This window comes from Homalodisca vitripennis, chromosome 6, assembly GCF_021130785.1.
Source record: "Homalodisca vitripennis isolate AUS2020 chromosome 6, UT_GWSS_2.1, whole genome shotgun sequence".
NCBI lineage: Eukaryota > Metazoa > Arthropoda > Insecta > Hemiptera > Cicadellidae > Homalodisca > Homalodisca vitripennis.
Window position 1 is genome coordinate 26713142 of NC_060212.1, and position 20190 is coordinate 26733331.

Below are 20190 nucleotides of genomic sequence, written 5' to 3' on the forward strand. Positions count from 1 at the left end.
TGATAGAGCCGGACATTACCGTATTGTAGTAGCACTAGTCCTTTTGGAGCTAAGTAAATGATTGCTCCGTTGGGGTATCTCTCACTTCTATTAGCATAAGTTATATTTTGAGTGAGCATTGAGTTAAATTTGGAGTTTAAGAGTTAACTACATATTTAAAGATAATATGATATGAACATTTATATGAACGTCATGTAATAAATGTAAAATGTTGAGAATATATATATTCATTCATTGAAAGATTCATTAGTACCAGCGGTATAAGCATTTTCCCATATGAATCCAGCTTGACCCTCCAGTACGCACCCAGACCCATTCATAACAAAATTCCATCCATTCATTAAAAAGCCGAATTGTGTATCTATTATATTCATGTAAATTATTATTATGATATAATTTCATATTTAATTGTCATTTTGAAGGATGAGTAATTTTTAAGCCGTTTTCATATTTTAAACTCGAGCTTAATTTGGTTACCACGTTCTTCTTAGCACACAACAATGGTTATTTAAAGATAACAAATACATAGTTATGGTTCCAATTATTTTCCTGTTACTATATTGTGATCAAAACTGTAATGATGCAGAAAAGATATAGAGTTTTAGACCATGCAGTTCCAGAAAAAATTAGTATCTCTATATGTATGTGATATTTTATTTTAAAAAACTGATTACTTGATATATTATTTCATTATATTTCCCTATCTCTCATCAGGTATCCTGAAATAAAAGGTATCGTGTTAAAACTCGTTAAAATAAGCTATTTTTGAGTATAAATCAAATTTAGTTTTTTAAGAATATGTGAATACATTTTTAAAGCAATAACCTAGAAGGATTAATTGTTGGTTTTGTTTTATAAAATGCCTTTTTACCTGGTATCATCTTTAGATTCAAAACGAAAGACGTTCTATTTAACACAAGTGGTTGAGATGACACAGCCTTTTACACGTGCACTTACAAGTGTAGCTTGACAGGTCAAGGATTTGTCTGACATGTAGACATTCATATGCATGAAGCAGCATAAGTTACGTGGGATTATAGCTCAAATGCAAGCCTGTTTTCGGTAGTCTAACCCTACAATATAGTTCGCAATATGTTATTTTTGCTATGTTTATGTGTCGGATTGATTCTTCCCGTATCCATCTCACAGGTGTACAACTGTAGACCAGGTAGTATTTTAGAGATAAAATATTTTAGTACATTAAAAAAAATCTGAATTCACACTGTAGAAAAACATATATTGAAAGCTAAAAATAAATTTATTTGTTTTATTATTTAAGTTTTGAAGAAAACTATATTTGATTTTTACTTTTAAACATCTCTAGTATTCTGTCGATAGTTAATTTAATAATGTTAAAAAAGTTTTTTTATCATTTTAAAGAGCCCTCTAACTCCATTCATTCAAAGATGTGAATAAAATATCATTCACTTACATTTTATAGCTTTCAATAACATGTCAAGATGTGCAGTGTAGCTTATATAATGGGAAAAGTGGGTGATTATTATAGACTATCAATAATAATGCCTCAACTTCATTTCATAGTTGACCTAATAAGTCAATATTAATATTGTGTTAACAATTTTATAATCAATTATCATCCAAGGTTTTAAAACCAAAACATGTTTTATTGTTTATATTTATGTAAACATGTGGTTGTATATTCTAAGCTTGGCTGAAACCTTTGCCCACTGCTAATTTTTAATTACATTTATAAATACCTTATAACCAGTCAGCTGATATGAAATTGATTACCGCTTGAGAATAACTGCCTGAGCAACACTTTTTTTCAATCAGGTGTTTTATAATAAGCAAATATAATCTCATAAGATTGTCACAAAATGGCCCAGAAAAGCCAGCATAGCCTAGATCTGTGGATTAAAGGAGATAAAAAAGATTAAAATGTAGTTTTTTTTAAGCCAAGCTGGGTGTATTTCAAATCCACAAATATCTAGTTTTGATAGAAGGGTTTTCTACTAATAAAAAATTATTATTCTAAATATACCACTACACAATTATTAGGGGTTATTTTAAATACCTTTAATCAATATAAATAATAAATAAACTCTTACTTTAGATTTAACATTCATAAGAGTACAAACCTAACTAATGCTTTTAAAGAAATATAAATACCACATGCTGCTTTAAATAAGCTTTAATAAAATCTCCCTATAACTTGGTCGTTCTCAGGTACGAGTCCTGCCTCCAACCCCTACATAACATTGATACCAATCCGCCCCCCTGGCTGTGGGGCATGCCCTCCTGCCGACTGTAGGACTCTGCCTCCCATAGTCTGGGGCTTCTGCTGTGGCTGTGCTCTCCCTTTCGGTAAGATCCCAAGTAAAACTCATTGCTTTAAACTCTGGCATTAAATAGGTATACAATAAACTTGTCAATCACAAGGTTTACAAATTAAAATATGTACTCTTTTAAAATAACTAATGTCTGTAATGTTCCAGATCGTGTTCCGATAACGTTTCCCGCCAACTGTTATATCCACCTCTGTCTCCTCTGCTGTTCAACTACAACTATCTCATATCTCTAATGTTCCAGATCGTTTTTAAATAACGTGACCCGGCAAAATGTTACGTCTGCTCCTCTCTGCTCTGCTGTGTCACAACTACAACTCTTATATCTGTAACGTTACAGATCGTTTTCAAATAACGTGACCCGGCAACATGTTATGTCTGCCCCTCCCTGCTCCGCTGTGTCACGGACTACAACTATCTATCTCTGTAATGTTCCAGATCGTCTTCCTATAACTTTCTCAGCTAACATTTTATTCCCGCCTCTTTCTCCTCTGCAGTGTCACGACTACAACTATCTCATACCTGTAATGTTCCAGATCGTTTTCAAATAACGTGACCCGGCAAACATGTTATGTCTGCCCTCTCTGCTCTGCTGTGTCACGGGCTACAACTATCTATGTCTGTAATGTTCCAGATCGTATTCCTATAACTTTCTCAGCCAAAATTTTATTCATGCCTCTTTCTACAACTACAACTATATCCTATCTGCAATTTTTCAGATCGTGTTCCGATAACGTGTCCCGCCAACATGTTATGTCCGCCCCTGTCTCCTCTGCTGTGCCATGACTACAACTATCTCATGAACTGCTGTTGTTGACATTGGGGATTTCTTTTAGTACACTATAATTATTGGAAATAGTTACAGCTATTTTAAGTAATTTTCTTCTTTTCAATAATTTATTTTATGAAAATTTACTTTACAAAATATTAAAATGTGGACAATATTTCACCTAAATATATTATATAAAATAAAGTTAGCAACACTACCAAGTTACTCACCAGTCCCCTCACCCCCCCCCCCTCGATCACAACAGCACAATTCGGAGACTCTTTATCATTATATCTTCTGCTTCTTCATTTTATCATTATATTTCTCCCATTATATATTTACTATGTACATCTATAACAAGATATTTAGCGCTGTAGACCATTGGTCTTTTGCCTTCATTTGTTAGATGCATTTATATATATATATGAAACATATTACTTATATTTATGTATATATGAAACATCATAAACACATTCAAAATGTATTATTTAATGGATGAATAATGCAACCCGCTTTAAAATATCGCTCGTTATTTGTTTAAGATTTATTATCGGCAACGAACACTATTGTTTCCGGAGTATCCCATTTAGATATACCTAATAACAGGTTAGATATATCTAATAATAACATGCGGAGTCACAGTGTGGCTTTAAGAAATTCTCATAGGATAAACCAATAAAATCAAAGACACACCCCCCTCTATTTATTCCGCCCCCCTTTTCTGCCATATCACCACTTGCTATTGGTGGTGGTTCGGCAGTCACATTTAAGCTGTTTGTCTCAAGATTAAATGGGAGAAATGGCTTCTTAGCCCTAATTTTGCATGGTAATCAAATCCATTACTTTACTTCACAATACGTTTAGTATTAAAAAGTACTATGCGGGCAAGCAACTACACAAACTTTTAAGCCTCACTTCATGTATTTGTGAAAACATAACTTTAGTAGGAACGTACAAGTGTTTAGAGATAACAGCAGATACCAATACCACATTGAAAAAAAACAGAAAATGAATTTTTCGTGTATTGCTGTATTTCGTAGGTTAAATAAATATTGAGAACACATATCAGAACACCTACGGAAACATAAATATCTTACGTCCAGTATGCATTGTTCAATTACATACATAAACGCTGTTTCATATTTTATTTAAATTCCATATACCGATTCTTTGTTTAAAGGTTATTTTTGACGATGCAAGGATTGTGAAGGAAACAGGGTTTTTCCGGACATTTGCCATCGTTCAGTGAAACAAGAAAACAGTAACACTACGTTTCGAGATCTGCAATCTGATCTCTTCTTCAGGTAAATAACTAACCTAATACATAATTACAAACTAGGTTAAAATAAACAAATCTTACTACAGCGTTGTGGCACGCCTAAGTCAGGAATCACAACCTACATGTTGTTGTCAACTTCACTAACACTAAAGACATGCACTTAATACAAAACTATACAAAACACTAATCATTAAAACTAAACTACGGAATACAGGTCACAATACGTCTTCACTCGTCTACAAACCACCTACGACTGACCATAGGGACTAGCCAATGGCAATCGTGACGGCTGGCTAAAACAAGATGGCGGAAATACAAGGGAAGGGGAACAGGAATGGGCCCTTTCGTTATTATTAGTTCATGCGAGATGAACTTCTTAAAACCATATTGTGACTCCGCATTGGTTTATTACAAATATCCGATCCGTTTGATACTTTTGGTTTTCTCTTTAGTTCATTTTTTAGAATTGGCAACCAAAGCAGATCTCGAAACGTAGTGTTACTGTTTTCTTGTTTCACTGAACGATGGCAAATGTCCGGAAAAACCCTGTTTCCATATACCGGACGTTCAAAAACGCTTTAGTCGCATAGAAAATAACGTATTGTGGACTCACCTAGTGCATTGATGTGTATAAACAACAGTTGCCTGGTGATTAGGCACGTAGTGAGGTGTTAATGTGTAACTGTTATGTCAATTTGGCAACACTTACGGTTATTTGATCATAGAAATGATGTTTTTAATCTTTCTATTTGCAGTGAAATCAGTAAACAACAGTTGCCTAGTGATTAGGCACATAGTGGTGTGTTAAATGTATAACTGTTATGTCAATTTGGCAACAGTTACGGTTGTTTGATAATAGAAATGATTTTTTGTATTCCTTCTATTTGCAGTGAAATCAGTAAACAACAGATGCGTAGTGATTAGGCACGTAGTGAGGTGTTAAGTGTGTAATTGTTCTGGTAATGTGATAACAGTTACGATTACTTGATAATAGAAGTGATGTTTTGTAATCCTTATACGTGCACTGAATTCTATAAACATCAGTTGCCTGATGATTAGGGACGCATTGATGTGTTACACGTGTAATAGACGTGGTGTTATGTAATCCTACTAAGTGCAGTGAAATCAGTACACAACAGTTTCCTGGTTATTAGGCACGCAGTGAGGTGTTAAATCTCTAATTGTTCCTGGTAATGTGGCAACAGTTACGATTGTTTGATATTATAGGTGATGTTATACCGACTATCACCTACTATGCAACACAAGTGTAGCACAAGTAATAATATAATGAGCCATATAAACTATACCGTTATGTGATTTATAAAAATACTGTAAAAGAAAATAGTTAAAAAAAATTTCAATTTTATAAAATTCAAATGGTGTGCTGTTTCTTTAAAACATATCGCTTGAAGCAAATTCAGTACAAATTTCCTTTAACTTATATATAGACTATTTACTATTTAGGGTGAAAATGTATGAACCCCCTTAGCATAATACTATTAACGGTATTTAATTTGAATTAAAAAACACTTAACTTATGTAATACCCCATTTTTCTTATTTCAGATGTTAAACGTACAGTTATACAGTTTAACTTATATTAAGAAAAGTTTTTAAAACACATGCCAACAAGTGTTAAAATACATGTAAAAACATTTTGTATTATTAGATTTCTACTTTAATACTCTAACTTGGAGTGAACAAAGTCCTTTTTTATATTTCCCTGTATTTCGGAAAATTATTGTATAGGGACTTATATTTAACAAAGGAAGAAACCCCTAAATTTACAGCATCACCTGAAATAAAGCACGCTTTAGATATTAGTATAAAGTTATAACATAATTTTAAAAATTTGAATATTTTTTTTATAGCGGTATATTTTGAAATTGTATCAAAAAATTTAAAACTCACTATGATAGTAAGTTTCATAGTATTGTAAATATGTGGTATGAGTTTATAGATCTAAGCAGTTTTAGAGAAAAGTTTTCAAAAAATAAATAATTAATATGTCTTCAGGTCCTATAATAATTTGTAAATAAGTTTTACATGTGATAACGTAGTCCTGCTTAAAATTCAAGACGTACAGAATAATTATACAGGCCTACAGGCTAAATACTAAAGGAAGTTTAAAACTGTTATATACATTATAGTAATCAAGCTTTTTACATTTTAAGTATCTAGAGCTAAAGATGACATAAAGGTGGTGAAGTAACGTGAACCATTTACCTTGCCACAGCGGAGAGGCTTTGCAGTAGTTCCAACATTAAAGAGGAGTAGTGACGTTTGCAGTAATGGAGGGTTCCGGCTACCGTCTACCCGTTGATCGTATAATGCGTGCACTTAGCTTTGTCCCTTTCAGGAGTACAACCAACGTGATAAAGATAAATATAATAATATAATGCATTTTATAAGCTGAAGAATTCTTTAACTAAAACATTTTATCGTTGACTTTGAACTCTCCGGCAAGTATTAATACTGATTGTAATACCTTCACTTGGGATGTTACGAGTTAAACTACTTAGCTTTTATTTAATTTACTGCCGAATTACAATAGGAAAAATTTTATTTGGCAGCTTTATTGATTACAATATTGTTGCCAAAAAGTTATTTTGAACTTTTAAACGAACACAACTTTATATGGGATGAACGTTTTATGAATCACCCTATAAGGAAATGGGGAACTTGCGTAGATTATGCGTGTCCGTACTCAAAGTCCACTATTTTCTGACAATGAGTTCCTTATAGTGGTTATAGTAAATTTTTCATGGTTTTCAAAAGAACGGTGTCTTTATCGTCTGTTTCTTTCAATAAGATAGTCTCTCTTAGAAACGTAAAATCTGACATACAGTTAAATTTTTAACTTTTCCAACTAGTGACTTACGGAATCTTTTTATTTATTACACTGATATAAACATTTACAATCGGGCTACACTGTTCCCTCTCACTTTGAAAAACATAGCTATATTTGTTCACAGTCACTGAAGAAGATTCACGTTTTGAAATAACTGAAAAAAGTTCAAGATATTAACACTGGAACTGAATTTTACTCTTTACACACGCTAGAAGTACTGGAATAAACGTATACGTGTTATAGAGCTCACTGAAAGTAGATATTTTTACGTGAAAACGAAATATAAATAATTAATTATACAATTCAACTACGCCATTATAAAATTGAATAAAATTTTACTGGCTAAGTAAAACAAATGAAGTAATTGATAATACAAGCGTCTGAGACCAACACCGAAGTGCGAGTGACTCCTCGTGAACTGAAAACGCCGATATTCCAGGAACTCGCACGGGAAACGAGGAGTTTTCCTGGGTTCCTTTTCCCAATTGGTCTTAACCCAAGAGTCTCAATGTGTCTTACATACTGAAAAGTCACACAATTCTCGTATGCAAAATCCTAACTTATAGGTCATCTCTATTTTGTAATATAATACAGGAAATACGATTGCAAATTAAAGTTTAATAGCAATGTAAGACATATAAGCTGTTTATTTTAAGACACTCTACTCAAACCACTACGTAATGAAGATGGTTTTGATTGAAATAAGGCTGAAGAAAAAAATACAGTAGTTAAGATTCAAGTTCTCGAAACACTGAAATCTTTATTAAGGAAGTACCCAACATGCAAATATTCTTCATTTACTGTTAGTATTTTTACTATTCTTATGCAGGAGAAAATACTTAATTGACAGTTTTGATTTATTCGTTAGTAATACTATCCTAATAATATTTAAAATGCGAAAGTACCTTGGTTTGTTTGTTTTTCTCTCACGCATAAAACTTTTCATCCGATGGTACTGAAAATTTACGTGGACACTAGTAGAGTCCCTAAGATGAACATAGGCTTATTAACATGTCGTAAATACTTCTATGCTACGCCCTACTGGTCTTCAAAGCAAAAAAATCCCATCTTGGTCTTTAAAGTTGTGTGATGTGAATTCAAAGAGCCAGTTAAATGTATTTAAATGTTATGGGTAAAAATTGCATTATGCTCAATTATTTTAACCAAAACTTTCAATATTTTTTCATCTATAGAGTGAAAGAATAACAAAGTTAAACAAAACTTCTTATTTTAACAACGTGGCAACAAGGCAAACCAATGTATTTACTCTGGGTCAGAGAGCAATACACGAGTCACTAAATGCAATTTTTATGTCAGAAAATCGTCGAGAGGACATCCATTTCTGAGTGATAAGGTATACAATACTGATTGGGTATATAAATACTGATTTAATTCATAGACTAGACTAAGAAATAGTATGATATAGCGAACTTGGATTGGAAAGGAAGAATTTTACTGTATAGCAATATAATTACATATGGATGGCAACTGTCATAATGTCAGTTTCAAAATGTGTTCGTATTACAAATTTTGATTTTTAGATCATTAGAAATAATAAATATCACATTACCTAAGAAAGGTTTTGGTAAAAAATAAAGTAGTAAGATTTTGCTGACATAGACATATAGTATATATGTACATATAAATGCATTAGTATCTATATTAGTTTATAATTATGTAACGATTTTAAAACACTTAATGAAAAATTTAATGGTAAATTATATCAGGTTGCACAGCTAATTTCCTACTACGCTCAAATTTAATTTATTTGTAAAACCAATTAAATTGTTAATCTTCTAAGTTATAATGAACAATACAACTCAGCATAAAGATGGTTTCGTTATTGAGTTATATCATTAGTGAACCTAAATATATAAAATTAGAAAACATTTCTCCCAATATAAGCGTTGTATTATCCGGGTTACCTTTTGAAAGTAGCTCACTTATTATTTAACCCATACATTTAACATAGAAAACAAATGATGATTTATTGTTTTCAAACAATAAGAACTCTATTGAAGTATGTATGAATGTGATAATCTTCAAGGGACGCATGCCACACTCTGAGATGTTTGGTCACCAGAGTAAACTGTTTTATTCATTTTTGACAGCTTTTCAGGCCGCCATGAATAAAACATCAGCAGAACCTGTCACTCGGGGGAAATTCTGCCACTTCTTATGGGAAACGACTGCGGCTTAGAACTTATCATACTTTCATATAATAACACATATCAAAGGAAATCTTAGACTCTCAGAAGTAATTATTATTTTTAATATATAAATTTATCAAAGCTAAGTAGACGACTAATTCATTATTTGCTTAGCGTCCGTCGTTTTTGCATAAAAAATATTGATTTCCAAATATACAAAGTGTAAATAAATCAGGCTCTATAAAAGTACTACTACGTGTTTTTGTACGAAATGCACACTCTGCCTTTGTACATACGTCAATTATGAAAATATTCTTTTGACATTACAATTAAACATTAAACTGGCAGTAGCTTTTAAATTAATCCGTTAAAATATTATTGCATATGATTATTGTTCTGTATATAGTATATTATTGTATGCTTTTGATGACAGATTGCAGTCATCTCTTCAAAAGTCCTACGAATGTACCTTGATCGAGGACTAATTTGTAATAAGCACATTGATCATGTTTGCACTAAAATCTACTGAGGCATCTTAGTTCTTCATTTTTGTTAAGGCTTTTAGCAACATACTGCCCGAGTCAAGTATTTATTACGCTATTATGGCTTGATCTACCCCCATCTTGCTTGTGGAGATGTAGTTTGGGGAGCTTGCGCAAACACTTAATTCTAAACAGCATTCAAACTCAAAAAAGCAATTACAGTCATCGCAAAAAAACTCCGAGATTCATGCAGCCAAGCATTTAAGAAATTATGGCAGTTGACACTGCCATGCCTCTACATATTACAAACAACCTTATTTTGAGTGAATAAATGTGTTTTAACCTGAGGTCAAGACATACGCATGTATGAGACACGTGGCAGATCAAACTAGCGAACTGGGAGACACAGAACGGTGGTTTATGAACGCCTGCTCTTGCAAGTGCTCCTGGGTGTTCAATTCCTAAACATACTGCCCAAATCAAGGTAAAGATGCTCCAATTCCTAAGACTAAGTTAAAGATTCGCCTAAAACACTTTTTTGTGTGTCAGGCATTTTATAATGCAGGTGAGTTTTTGGCTTTAAACTGGGAGACCGCCCAAATCTGGGTCTGACCCCAAGTGTGTTGCATTGAATGAAAGAGGCGTGATTGTAAAGATTATATGTATGGATGTGTATTGAATTATGTGTAATGAGAGAAGTTTTAGGATATACTTATTAATTGCCGTTTGCAATATAATGTAATGTTATGGCAGAAATAAAAAGATTTTATTCGATTTGATAAATTACAGTGCATGACTTACAATTAATTGCATGTGCAATCCAGTGATAATATATTTTACTTACGATTAAATATTATTGTTTTATATTACTGTGCAGCAACTTAATTGTAACTAGCCAATACCTTTATAGTTTCAGTAACAATAATTAAACTCAAGAGACTGTTAAATGAGTATCAGTTTGATTTATTAAGCGTGACCCTCATTATGATTTCCCCTGGAGACCCTTCCACAACAGTAATCAGAACTGGCCTTTCTTTAGAGGTTACTTTTTCAAGTTACTTTAATTGAGACAATAACTAGTTAAAACTGATTACTGTTTTCATTAGACCCATACTATTCAAATTAAATTTTTATTTGGAAACAAAAATCTGGTGAAATTTGTGAAGGGATGGCTGAATAAACAACAAAAATAAAATGAGAGTAGTCTATGTAGGAACTAACACAGTAATTATAAATAGTCATATCTGTGTAATAATTTTATATTTAATTTTTTATTGCGAGGAAGTTTTAATACAATATCAGGGAAATTTAAATTATCATATTGCAATTATGCTGATATTAAAAATATTATACAATACACAGTTCAACTTAATATCTAAATACATGTTTTAAAACCGTGCTATTTTCGTCCTCCAAATGACAACACTAAAAGTAAGTTTTCTCCCGTTCAGACTTTTGTACTCAGGTCCTCGGGCTAATGTAATAGTCTGGGTGTTAATAAAAGTTAAATTTAAAGTTTATGTTTAAATTAGCCAAAGTATAAAATTATGCATCGATAACGTAATTGGTTGAAGGAAAACACGATAATAAAAAAGTGGGGAACAGGAGTGGTCATTAACCTTAAAATATAAACTTTGGTTAAAATAAGTTTTCTCGTCACCCTCAAGCCAGCCTGAAACAAAATAAAGACGTAAGAGAGAGAGAAATTTAATAGAGAATAATATAATAATATAGATAACAATAATAAATAATATAGATAAAAGATAGAAAAATAAAAATTCTTTCTGAGAGTCCAAGATTTCTGTTGGTATGTGTTATTGTATGAAAATATGATAAGTTCCAAGCCGCAGTTGTTTCCCAAAAGAAGTGGTAGGATTTCCCCCGAGTGACAGATTCCGCTGATGTTTTATTCATAACGGCCTGAAAAGTTGTCAAAAATGAATAAAACAGTTTACTCTGGTGACCAAACATCTCAGTGTGTGGCATGAGTCCCTTAAAGCTTATCACATTCATACATATGTCAATAGCGTGTCATTATGTGAAAAAAAAAGATTAACATGTTTTTATAGGTCGTATGTATAGGTAAAATAATAACTGGGCTACTTTCAAAAGGTAATCCGGATAATAAACTTCTTACATTAGGGGAAATGTTTTCTAATTTTCTATATTTATTGCAACTAATAATATAACCCAATAACCAAGCCATGTGTATGCTAAAGTGTATTGATCATTATAATTAGAAGATTCTAATTTTCTTAGGTTTTAAAAATAAATTAAAACTGTTTGGTTGAGATACGTGATGACATTACGTGTTAAAACCGTGAATATTTGCTACTTATTCGGTACCTTTTGCGCTAGTTATAATAATAATAAACATTGCGAATAATAAACATACAAAGTATAAACATAACTATACCACGTATCTTAAAATACAACTTTCATTTTTGGTATTGTTGTATAATCAAACAAGCAGTGTTGTAAACATTTATAGCAATTTGGAAATTGTGTTTTAGATTTACAGGGGGAGTAAAGCAAAACGTTCTTATATTATTTTATATGATGGTTTGAAAAATAGGCCATGAAGCCTACTATTAGTAAACTCTTTTAAATTGCGTACCTTGTTATTCGTAATTTTACCTCCTTCTTCTCTGATGTTAGCTAAAATTAAAACTACTACATAATAGAATTGATTTATACTAAAGACGACTAATTAAATGACTATTCTAAATCTTTCCTGTTTCCCCATTGAACTGTTGTCTTTAGTTTTACTCCTATATTCTTTATTAGGAATTTCTGGCATTTTGATTTTCAAACACAACTTAAAATTAAAAATCCAATCTTTTTGGGCTTTAATGGCTTATACGTTATAAATCCTAAACATAAGAAATAAATGTCTAGCCACATATAAAAGTGCCTAAAATATTGTTTGGTCCAAATTTAACCTTAAAAATTGCTTTTAAAGATATATTATAGAGTTTTAAGAATAAAAAAAATTGAGTTAATTTTTTCGTTTTACTTTCATGAAACACTCATATGATTACCCGTTTATGTAACTAATTATTCGCAAGAACAACATTGGAAAGAATACTTAGACACCTCCTCCTACAATAATTTGTAAGTCTACTGCGGGGGTTGACTCTAGGTGTGGGGACTGAGCCATTCTCTCTTCGTGTTAAAGGCTGGTGCTGGATTGGACATGAGGGAGTGCTATTCCCCTGTCCCTCCTAGAATGAAAGGTGCTTTGCGAAGTTGACATACTATCCCTCCTCATAGATCTCAACATGAGGCGGCCCCTAACCCAACCTGACATGTCATGAATATTTTATAAGTGCAAAGGAGTAATACTTAAATTGGGCTTATCCCAAAACACAACGTAAAACCAAAATCCAATGTTTTTGGATTTATAAGTTTTTAAAATGTTTGTCTTAGCCTATGGACTGCATTGATCAGTATTGATATAGGTTTTTACAAACCTTCAGTCAGATATTTAAAAAAATACTATTATGTTTCAAGTTTCAAGTGATTGATAGTTTAAAAAATTGCATGACCTAAATAGTATAAAATTAAGTTTTTAATTCCAGACAAAATTGCCGAATACTATGGTGACGATGTGACATATAATAAATAAATTGGAATATAGCTTGTACAAAGATCACATTACTCCCTTTCTCTTTTAATATTAATAATTTTAGGTCATCTTTTAAGTACACTCAAAACGTAAATCATTATTCACAGTAGAATATCATGTTACTTTTTACATCCTAAAGGTACTCTTAAATTTAAATACCTCCTTTGATTATTGATGCAGTTAGATTATAATCTATTATAATATAGGACATTGTATAAGCCTTGGTCATAAATATAATATATCCTTTATGACAACTTATACCAATGTATAACTACTTTTTTTAAATAACTGACTAGACGTTTATTGCGATGTGGATGGTCAACGAGTGTTTATAAAACACAAACATTTGACTTTCTATAGCAATATAAATTCAACCAAGAATTTTGTAATAAATAGCAAAGTAAAGCTGCACGCCTCAGTGGCCACAAACAGCTAAGTAACATTGTTAACTTACTTTGCCACTTGAGAAATTGTTAAACTTCGCCCGAGGAATGCTCAATCTTTCCCTCTGGAAGTTTGCAGCTCTTAAGAATTTATATCAGGAACTGAAAATGTTTTATAAATATTTCCGCATAAAGTAATTTTGTTACAGTCATAGCCATTGAACCTTATATTAAATTCAAATACATACAAATTATACTGATAGTTGCTTCTAAAAATTTGGACTTTTCGAAAGTTGCCACCTTTTATTTTGGTATCTTATGTAAATATATAAATATTTAAAACAATTCTTTTTTATCATTTAGACTATAGCTACTGAAAGATTATCCTTGACAATGTTAACGTAGGCTATGTAATTTTTGGCGCTTTAACGAATCTAAATAATGTTTAAGAGGATACGTAAAATTATTCAACTTAGAGAAAACTTCAGAGTCTTAGCAAAGTCTTCTATATGATTCTTTTCAACTTCCTTTACTGTTTTTTGCCTTTTCTGGTCTCCTTCATGCAATTTGCCGAATCTCATGCGCCATCCGACGTATTGTGCCTTTCGGATAAACTATTTTTTGTACAGAGCCACCTAAATATTTAACACTGCTTCTTTACAACTGCCACTGGTTAAATTCAAGATCCTAACTGATTCTACCCTTTTGGTGTTACCCGTGATAGGTCCCTTTGTTAGATGATACCTAACAAATATAGATGGTCTGATGAAATTTTGTTTTAATTAAATAATAAATCCCAAGTGCCTCATTGATTATATGACACACTATTTTCTGCCAAACACAGTATGATTCATCCATATGCGTGTCTTGTGTGTTTGGGGAATCCCACCCTGCGCGCTTTGTTAGTTGTCATCTCGACTCGGAACCGACCGCGTTAGTGCAGTTGTTAGACGGCATCTACGCTTGTGACCGATTCCGTTCGTGTTTTGTATTAGAGCAAGCGTGTTAGTGTCAATACAATATTTAGTTCGATATCGTTATTTCACTGTGTGTGTGTTTGTAACAAACTTTGTTGACTATGCATTTTATTTAGTTTAATATTATTATTATTATTGCTATTTAAATGTCAACAAATTGGACAGCATTATTATAAGTTGAATTGAAGAGGTTGAAGGATATTTTTTCACAATTTATGGTAGTGATAACGAATCTGATAATCCGTCAAAGCAATCAACATGCAATACGAACATTGAAAATTCTGGTGAAAGTGATGGGGATTCATAACGTTTTGCTTCAATCTTACAACCCAAATGCCATGTCAGGAAAGCCAGACTTTTTAAGGTCTACATGCAAGGAAAATATGCAACGAAAACTATAAACTGGCTCCATAATTGTGCAACCGAAGAAAAATGTTTATTCTGCATTTGCCTTTGTATTTGCTATACAATTTAAAATATTTTATATTTAATTTATAGTATTAATAAACAAAATTTGGCTTGGTAAATAAGTTAACTTTATTTAATTATTATTGTTAATTAAATTGTATTGTTTATTTACACTAGAATAAGTATAAACTCATAAAACACACATACAATACATGTAATAAATGTGAAATGGAATTTAGAAGCACAAAAACAAAGGTAACATATAAAAAAACAATGTTAGATAGCAGCTATACGGGGGACCTGCTATGGATGTAAATAGCACGGGACTTCTCACGGGTTAACGGAGTCAAAACAAAGTTTTTAGTTTCAAAATTATAGGAATGCTAAAGAATGATTTTATACTTACGGAAAGATCTTACTCTTTTACCAAACGGTATATTTCAGCTACTTATATTGAGTTTTATATTCAGAATTAATGTTATATTGATATTTGCTAATTTAATTTATCAGTTACTAGTAAGGGAAACTAACTTTGTCCGTCGTAAAAATAACAAACCGTCTCCATTCGAGTGATAAAAGTCCTTATGAAAGCAAAGGAAACGAGCCTATAACTCTTAGTGGCTAAGGAATTGCTCCTATACAAAGAAAAATCGATAAAGAAAGTCACTGCTTTTGCTGTAATACTTTTTCACTATTACATTAACTGACTTTTTTCGACGTTTATAAGAAATAGACTTATACTGTTTTGCATTCTTCACTAATATTTTACTGGAATTAAGAAATGTATGCGATAAGTGGGTTAGGCATTTGTCACTATTTTTTAATACAGACTATGATAAAGTTATACTTTAAAATAAAAAGTATAAGTGAACTGGAAGGTATAGTATAAAACCCATTTACATTTTAATTCATTGTGTATCAAGTAGTAGTCCTAACATAACCTAACCTATCCTAAACTAACCAAACCTATCCTAGCATATCCTGACCTAACAGAACTATCGGGTAAGTTTAGTTTAGCAGATAATTAAAGCCCAATTAATGATATATAAAATCTATCAGTGATAAATATACTTTCTTTATAATGGGCTGCAAAATTTTCGATAACTGATGGTACTTACTTTATAAGTTTTCATTGCTATTTATACTATGAAAAAAATTAAACTAATAAACGAATAGTATTTATGTTATCAGCAGTTACTCAGAGTTTTACTTTTCAGCGAGGGTGATTTTATTTGAACCCGAGAATGGAATGGTGTAATATTACGTTGTTCTTAAGAGAAACGCTGATGTAACTAATTGAAAAAAGTAACATTACCTTTTTAAATTTCATTCAAAATAATTTTGAAATATGTAAAGATTACTGAACGATATTCTAATTATTTTCTTTATTTTAAATTTACGTTAAAAAATGGGATTGTTGAATTACAGGTTGGAGATATAAGTACCTCAAAAATTCTAGAATATCTGTCTTATATTTTGTGGCACTTTGTTAAGTAGTTCAAATTTCAGTGAAAATAGAACTATTTTAGGCCAGAGCGGAAATATCCTGAGTTTAAAGGCAGCGTAAACCCGAAATCTATAGATTTTCACTTTACACACTTACGATATAAAACATTATGAGATTTTACTCTGGTTTATTTAAATACCTATTAAATCAAACCCAGATAAAGAAAAGCTTCTACGTGAAAAATTAATGTTGTAAAGAATAATTTTGATAGATAAATAACAGCAATCACTTACTAGCACCTGTTTAAATTTGTGTACATCCTTATATGTATGATGGAGTCCATAAATACAATGGATAAATGCCAAGGTAGCTTTAAAGACTAGTGAAGCATAGCCCTGAGGGATATTGTAGACTGAGACTCAGACTTCAGATTTTTATACATTATTATGGATAAAATATAAAAGGAATATTAGTAGTACTATTAATTAACAACATAATATGTACATTTTTATGACAAAAAATTATGTCTTCTAATATTTTCTTGTTGCTACCATATTTACCCATATAACCTCCGTAAATACCTAATACTCAGCCACATTCGAGGGATTCACATGCGTCACCATCGACTTCAGTTTTGATTATATAACAAATTCAACCTTATGCAAATTTCCAAATAAAATCTATCCTCGAGAGCTAGCCTTTGCTGATGCTCAATCTAATTTATTTATATATAAAGATCTTTCAATAAGTATGGCAAAACTGCATGCTTTGTGAAATCGGCTCAGCAGTTAGGATGAACAAATTAATAAATATATAATATTTATGGTTGTTAACTTGATATTCTTAACTTTTATAATATCTAGAGAAGAAGACTCTAACCCACATTCCTTAATTCAGCCGTGGTAACATTTAAAAGCTGTCATATAAATTGCTTCGTCACCAGTTGTAATTTGTGTTATTAAAACCGAAATATCGTTGTGTACTGTACTCGCACTGGAATTTCTATATTCTTATGACTAAAAATGGGAAATATGAGTTTTTTCATATTTCAGTGATCTCTGAAAATTTAAAACATATTTGTTTCAGTCCATGAGGAATATCATTTGAAGTAGAGAATAAATTAGAATCTGATACACATGTTCACTCAATGCTTGTAACTTATTGAATCAAGATGATAGGTTAAAATTTTCCATTCATTTTGAAGTTTCGTCTTTTCTGGATGTTCCTTGAAACCTTTTCTCTTGATCATGAATATTTAAACTGGGTTAAGACCAAATTTATCTTCAGAGTATCAAAGTATTTATAAAACATTACAAATATTACGTCATTCATGTTTTTTTGGGAAAAGTATTACAAAGTAGACGTTCACAAAGAAAGAGCTTTACATGATACGTTTCAGATGGATTAGTTTGATGACAATATTATGTTTCCGAGAATAGTAAATGAATTGTAACGAAAACATCCTTTGTCAGCGAAAACAATATCATTCTAACAGGACTCACGTTTTATTACTTCCTTTATACAAATACTATATTTGGATACAATGAAACCTTTTAAGGTTTTAGGAAAAAGAAATGTATATTTATTTCTTTGTAGGTTTGGATACAAATATTAAATTTGAAAATGTTGGAATGTAAATAAATGCGTATTAATAAATATAAATAAATGTCGTTTCACAGGTATTGAGTATTTTGATCATATGTTAGTTTGGTTATTTAAAGACATATGTGACAGGAACGGCCAAACATAAAAAAATTTAATCGTAAATAATGAGGGCTTTGTGGTGTAGTGGTTGCGAACTTGCCGGGAGAATGGAAGATCTAGGTTCGAGTCCCTGCAGAGCAAGTACTTTTATGATTTAATGTTTATTGATATTAAATTAGACTATGCTAGTTACATTCACAATCATCGAGATATGAGTACAAAGAGACGGGAACGTTTGACAGCTTTTTCGTCAGTAACAGGCTTCGCAAGCAGTCATACAATAATTTTAAATATTATGAAATAATCCATATGATAACAAAACAATTTGTAAAAGCCGATTGTAATCATAAGATTTATTTATTTTTCAGTAATATTAATTATTTTTATTTCTTACAACATATTCTTAATATTCTCTTGGAAATACGTAGGGCTAGGGTAAAAAATACTAGGGACTTGCAGCCCTTTCACCCCAAAATACAAGGATCATTTATTGTCCAAGGCTGTGTGTTCCAGACTAATCACAGAAGATCATCGCTCTCCTGCAGCCCGTCTATTGTTCGTTTTCTAACGACTTGTTTCGAAATATTAAGACAAAAGCCAATTAAAATATTTTTTTAAGAACATTGACAAACTTCTGAGTTTTTGACCTCAGAAGACCTCAGGGATAAAATGTTTCTAAAGCAACCACTGCACTGCGGATTTTTCGTAACGATGAGTTGCAAAAAAGTTTTTATAATTTTAGAAAATACACAAAAGTTTAAAATTAAATACATTTTTTGATTTTATAAAAGACTCAACGACAGAAGACGGAATCAATGAACTGACGCAACCTCGCCGAACACTTGTTCTCTCTAATGATCTAAATGGGTTCCACAGCCTCCATTACAGGCAATACACTTATCGTGCTCTCTATTACTCTACAGGGTTTAGTCTCTATGCATTTGGCTCATGGAGCTATGAGACTGAACTTTGGAAATAGTATAACATAGAAATATTACAAAGAGTTTGATCTGTTTTTGGTATGTCCATGTCAACATTCTGATTTATTAAACCTTAATATTTTTTTTAATTACTGATTTATAACTTAGAGCAAATTTAGAAAAAAACAATTATAATTACTTGATACTATTTAAAAATTAAAAATATAATATTAAAGTTGTTTTGTTGTTTTTACGGAAAACTGCATAAAATTATATGTGATTGATTCAAAATCTTAAATTTTGGAGGATTAATTCAAAGTAATTTATACATTTTTATTTTCATTAGCTGGGCGTTAGCGAAGCCTATCAAATGAGGCGATGGGGAAAACGTATTTGTTTATCTGGCTGTGCGTCCACAAATTATTTTAAAAACAAACAGACCTTTATACTTTAAATATTACATGAAGATTTATTTATTTACAAACAACTCTCATTTCGATGACGGTGCTTATATATCCATGACACTTAGTGAGTATTAACGAATATGCTTATCTTGCTCTTATGGATAACTATGATGGAAGTGATAAAAAAGAGAGTAAATACATTTTTGAACAAACTCGGTATACTCATATAGGTTTTAAAAATGACTTTTGAACACATGTAGCCTAATTGACACAACCCATCCCACATAATTTTATGTTCGTATATGGATATAAATATCCTGTCCCACCAGTATAGGTGAAATGGAACACCATCAAGAAAATCAATATCGTTACTTATTACAGCCTCGCAGCGTGTCATCTGAAACACCTGACGAAGAGGGTAGATTTTAATCCTCGAAACGTAGTGTTATACATTTTGTGACATATAACAATGGTAAATGTCCA

The 20190-nt window shown here is 31.5% G+C and overlaps 1 protein-coding gene across 2 annotated transcripts in view; it reads left to right on the forward strand.

Annotated features, from left to right (window-relative positions):
* The first annotated feature begins 1059 nt into the window (after positions 1-1059).
* Positions 1060-20190, forward strand: part of LOC124365166 — a 53448-nt gene continuing 34317 nt past the window's right edge. The window contains exons 1-3 of one of the 2 annotated variants that reach the window (XM_046821118.1): positions 1060-1168; positions 2188-2325; positions 3026-3239. In XM_046821118.1, coding sequence (XP_046677074.1) covers positions 1093-1168; positions 2188-2325; positions 3026-3123 — 312 coding nt within the window. In that variant the 5' untranslated portion in view covers positions 1060-1092 and the 3' untranslated portion in view covers positions 3124-3239. Of the gene's footprint in view, positions 1169-2187; positions 2326-3025; positions 3240-20190 lie in introns of those variants that run through there. The other variant, XM_046821119.1, reaches the window with a different exon arrangement.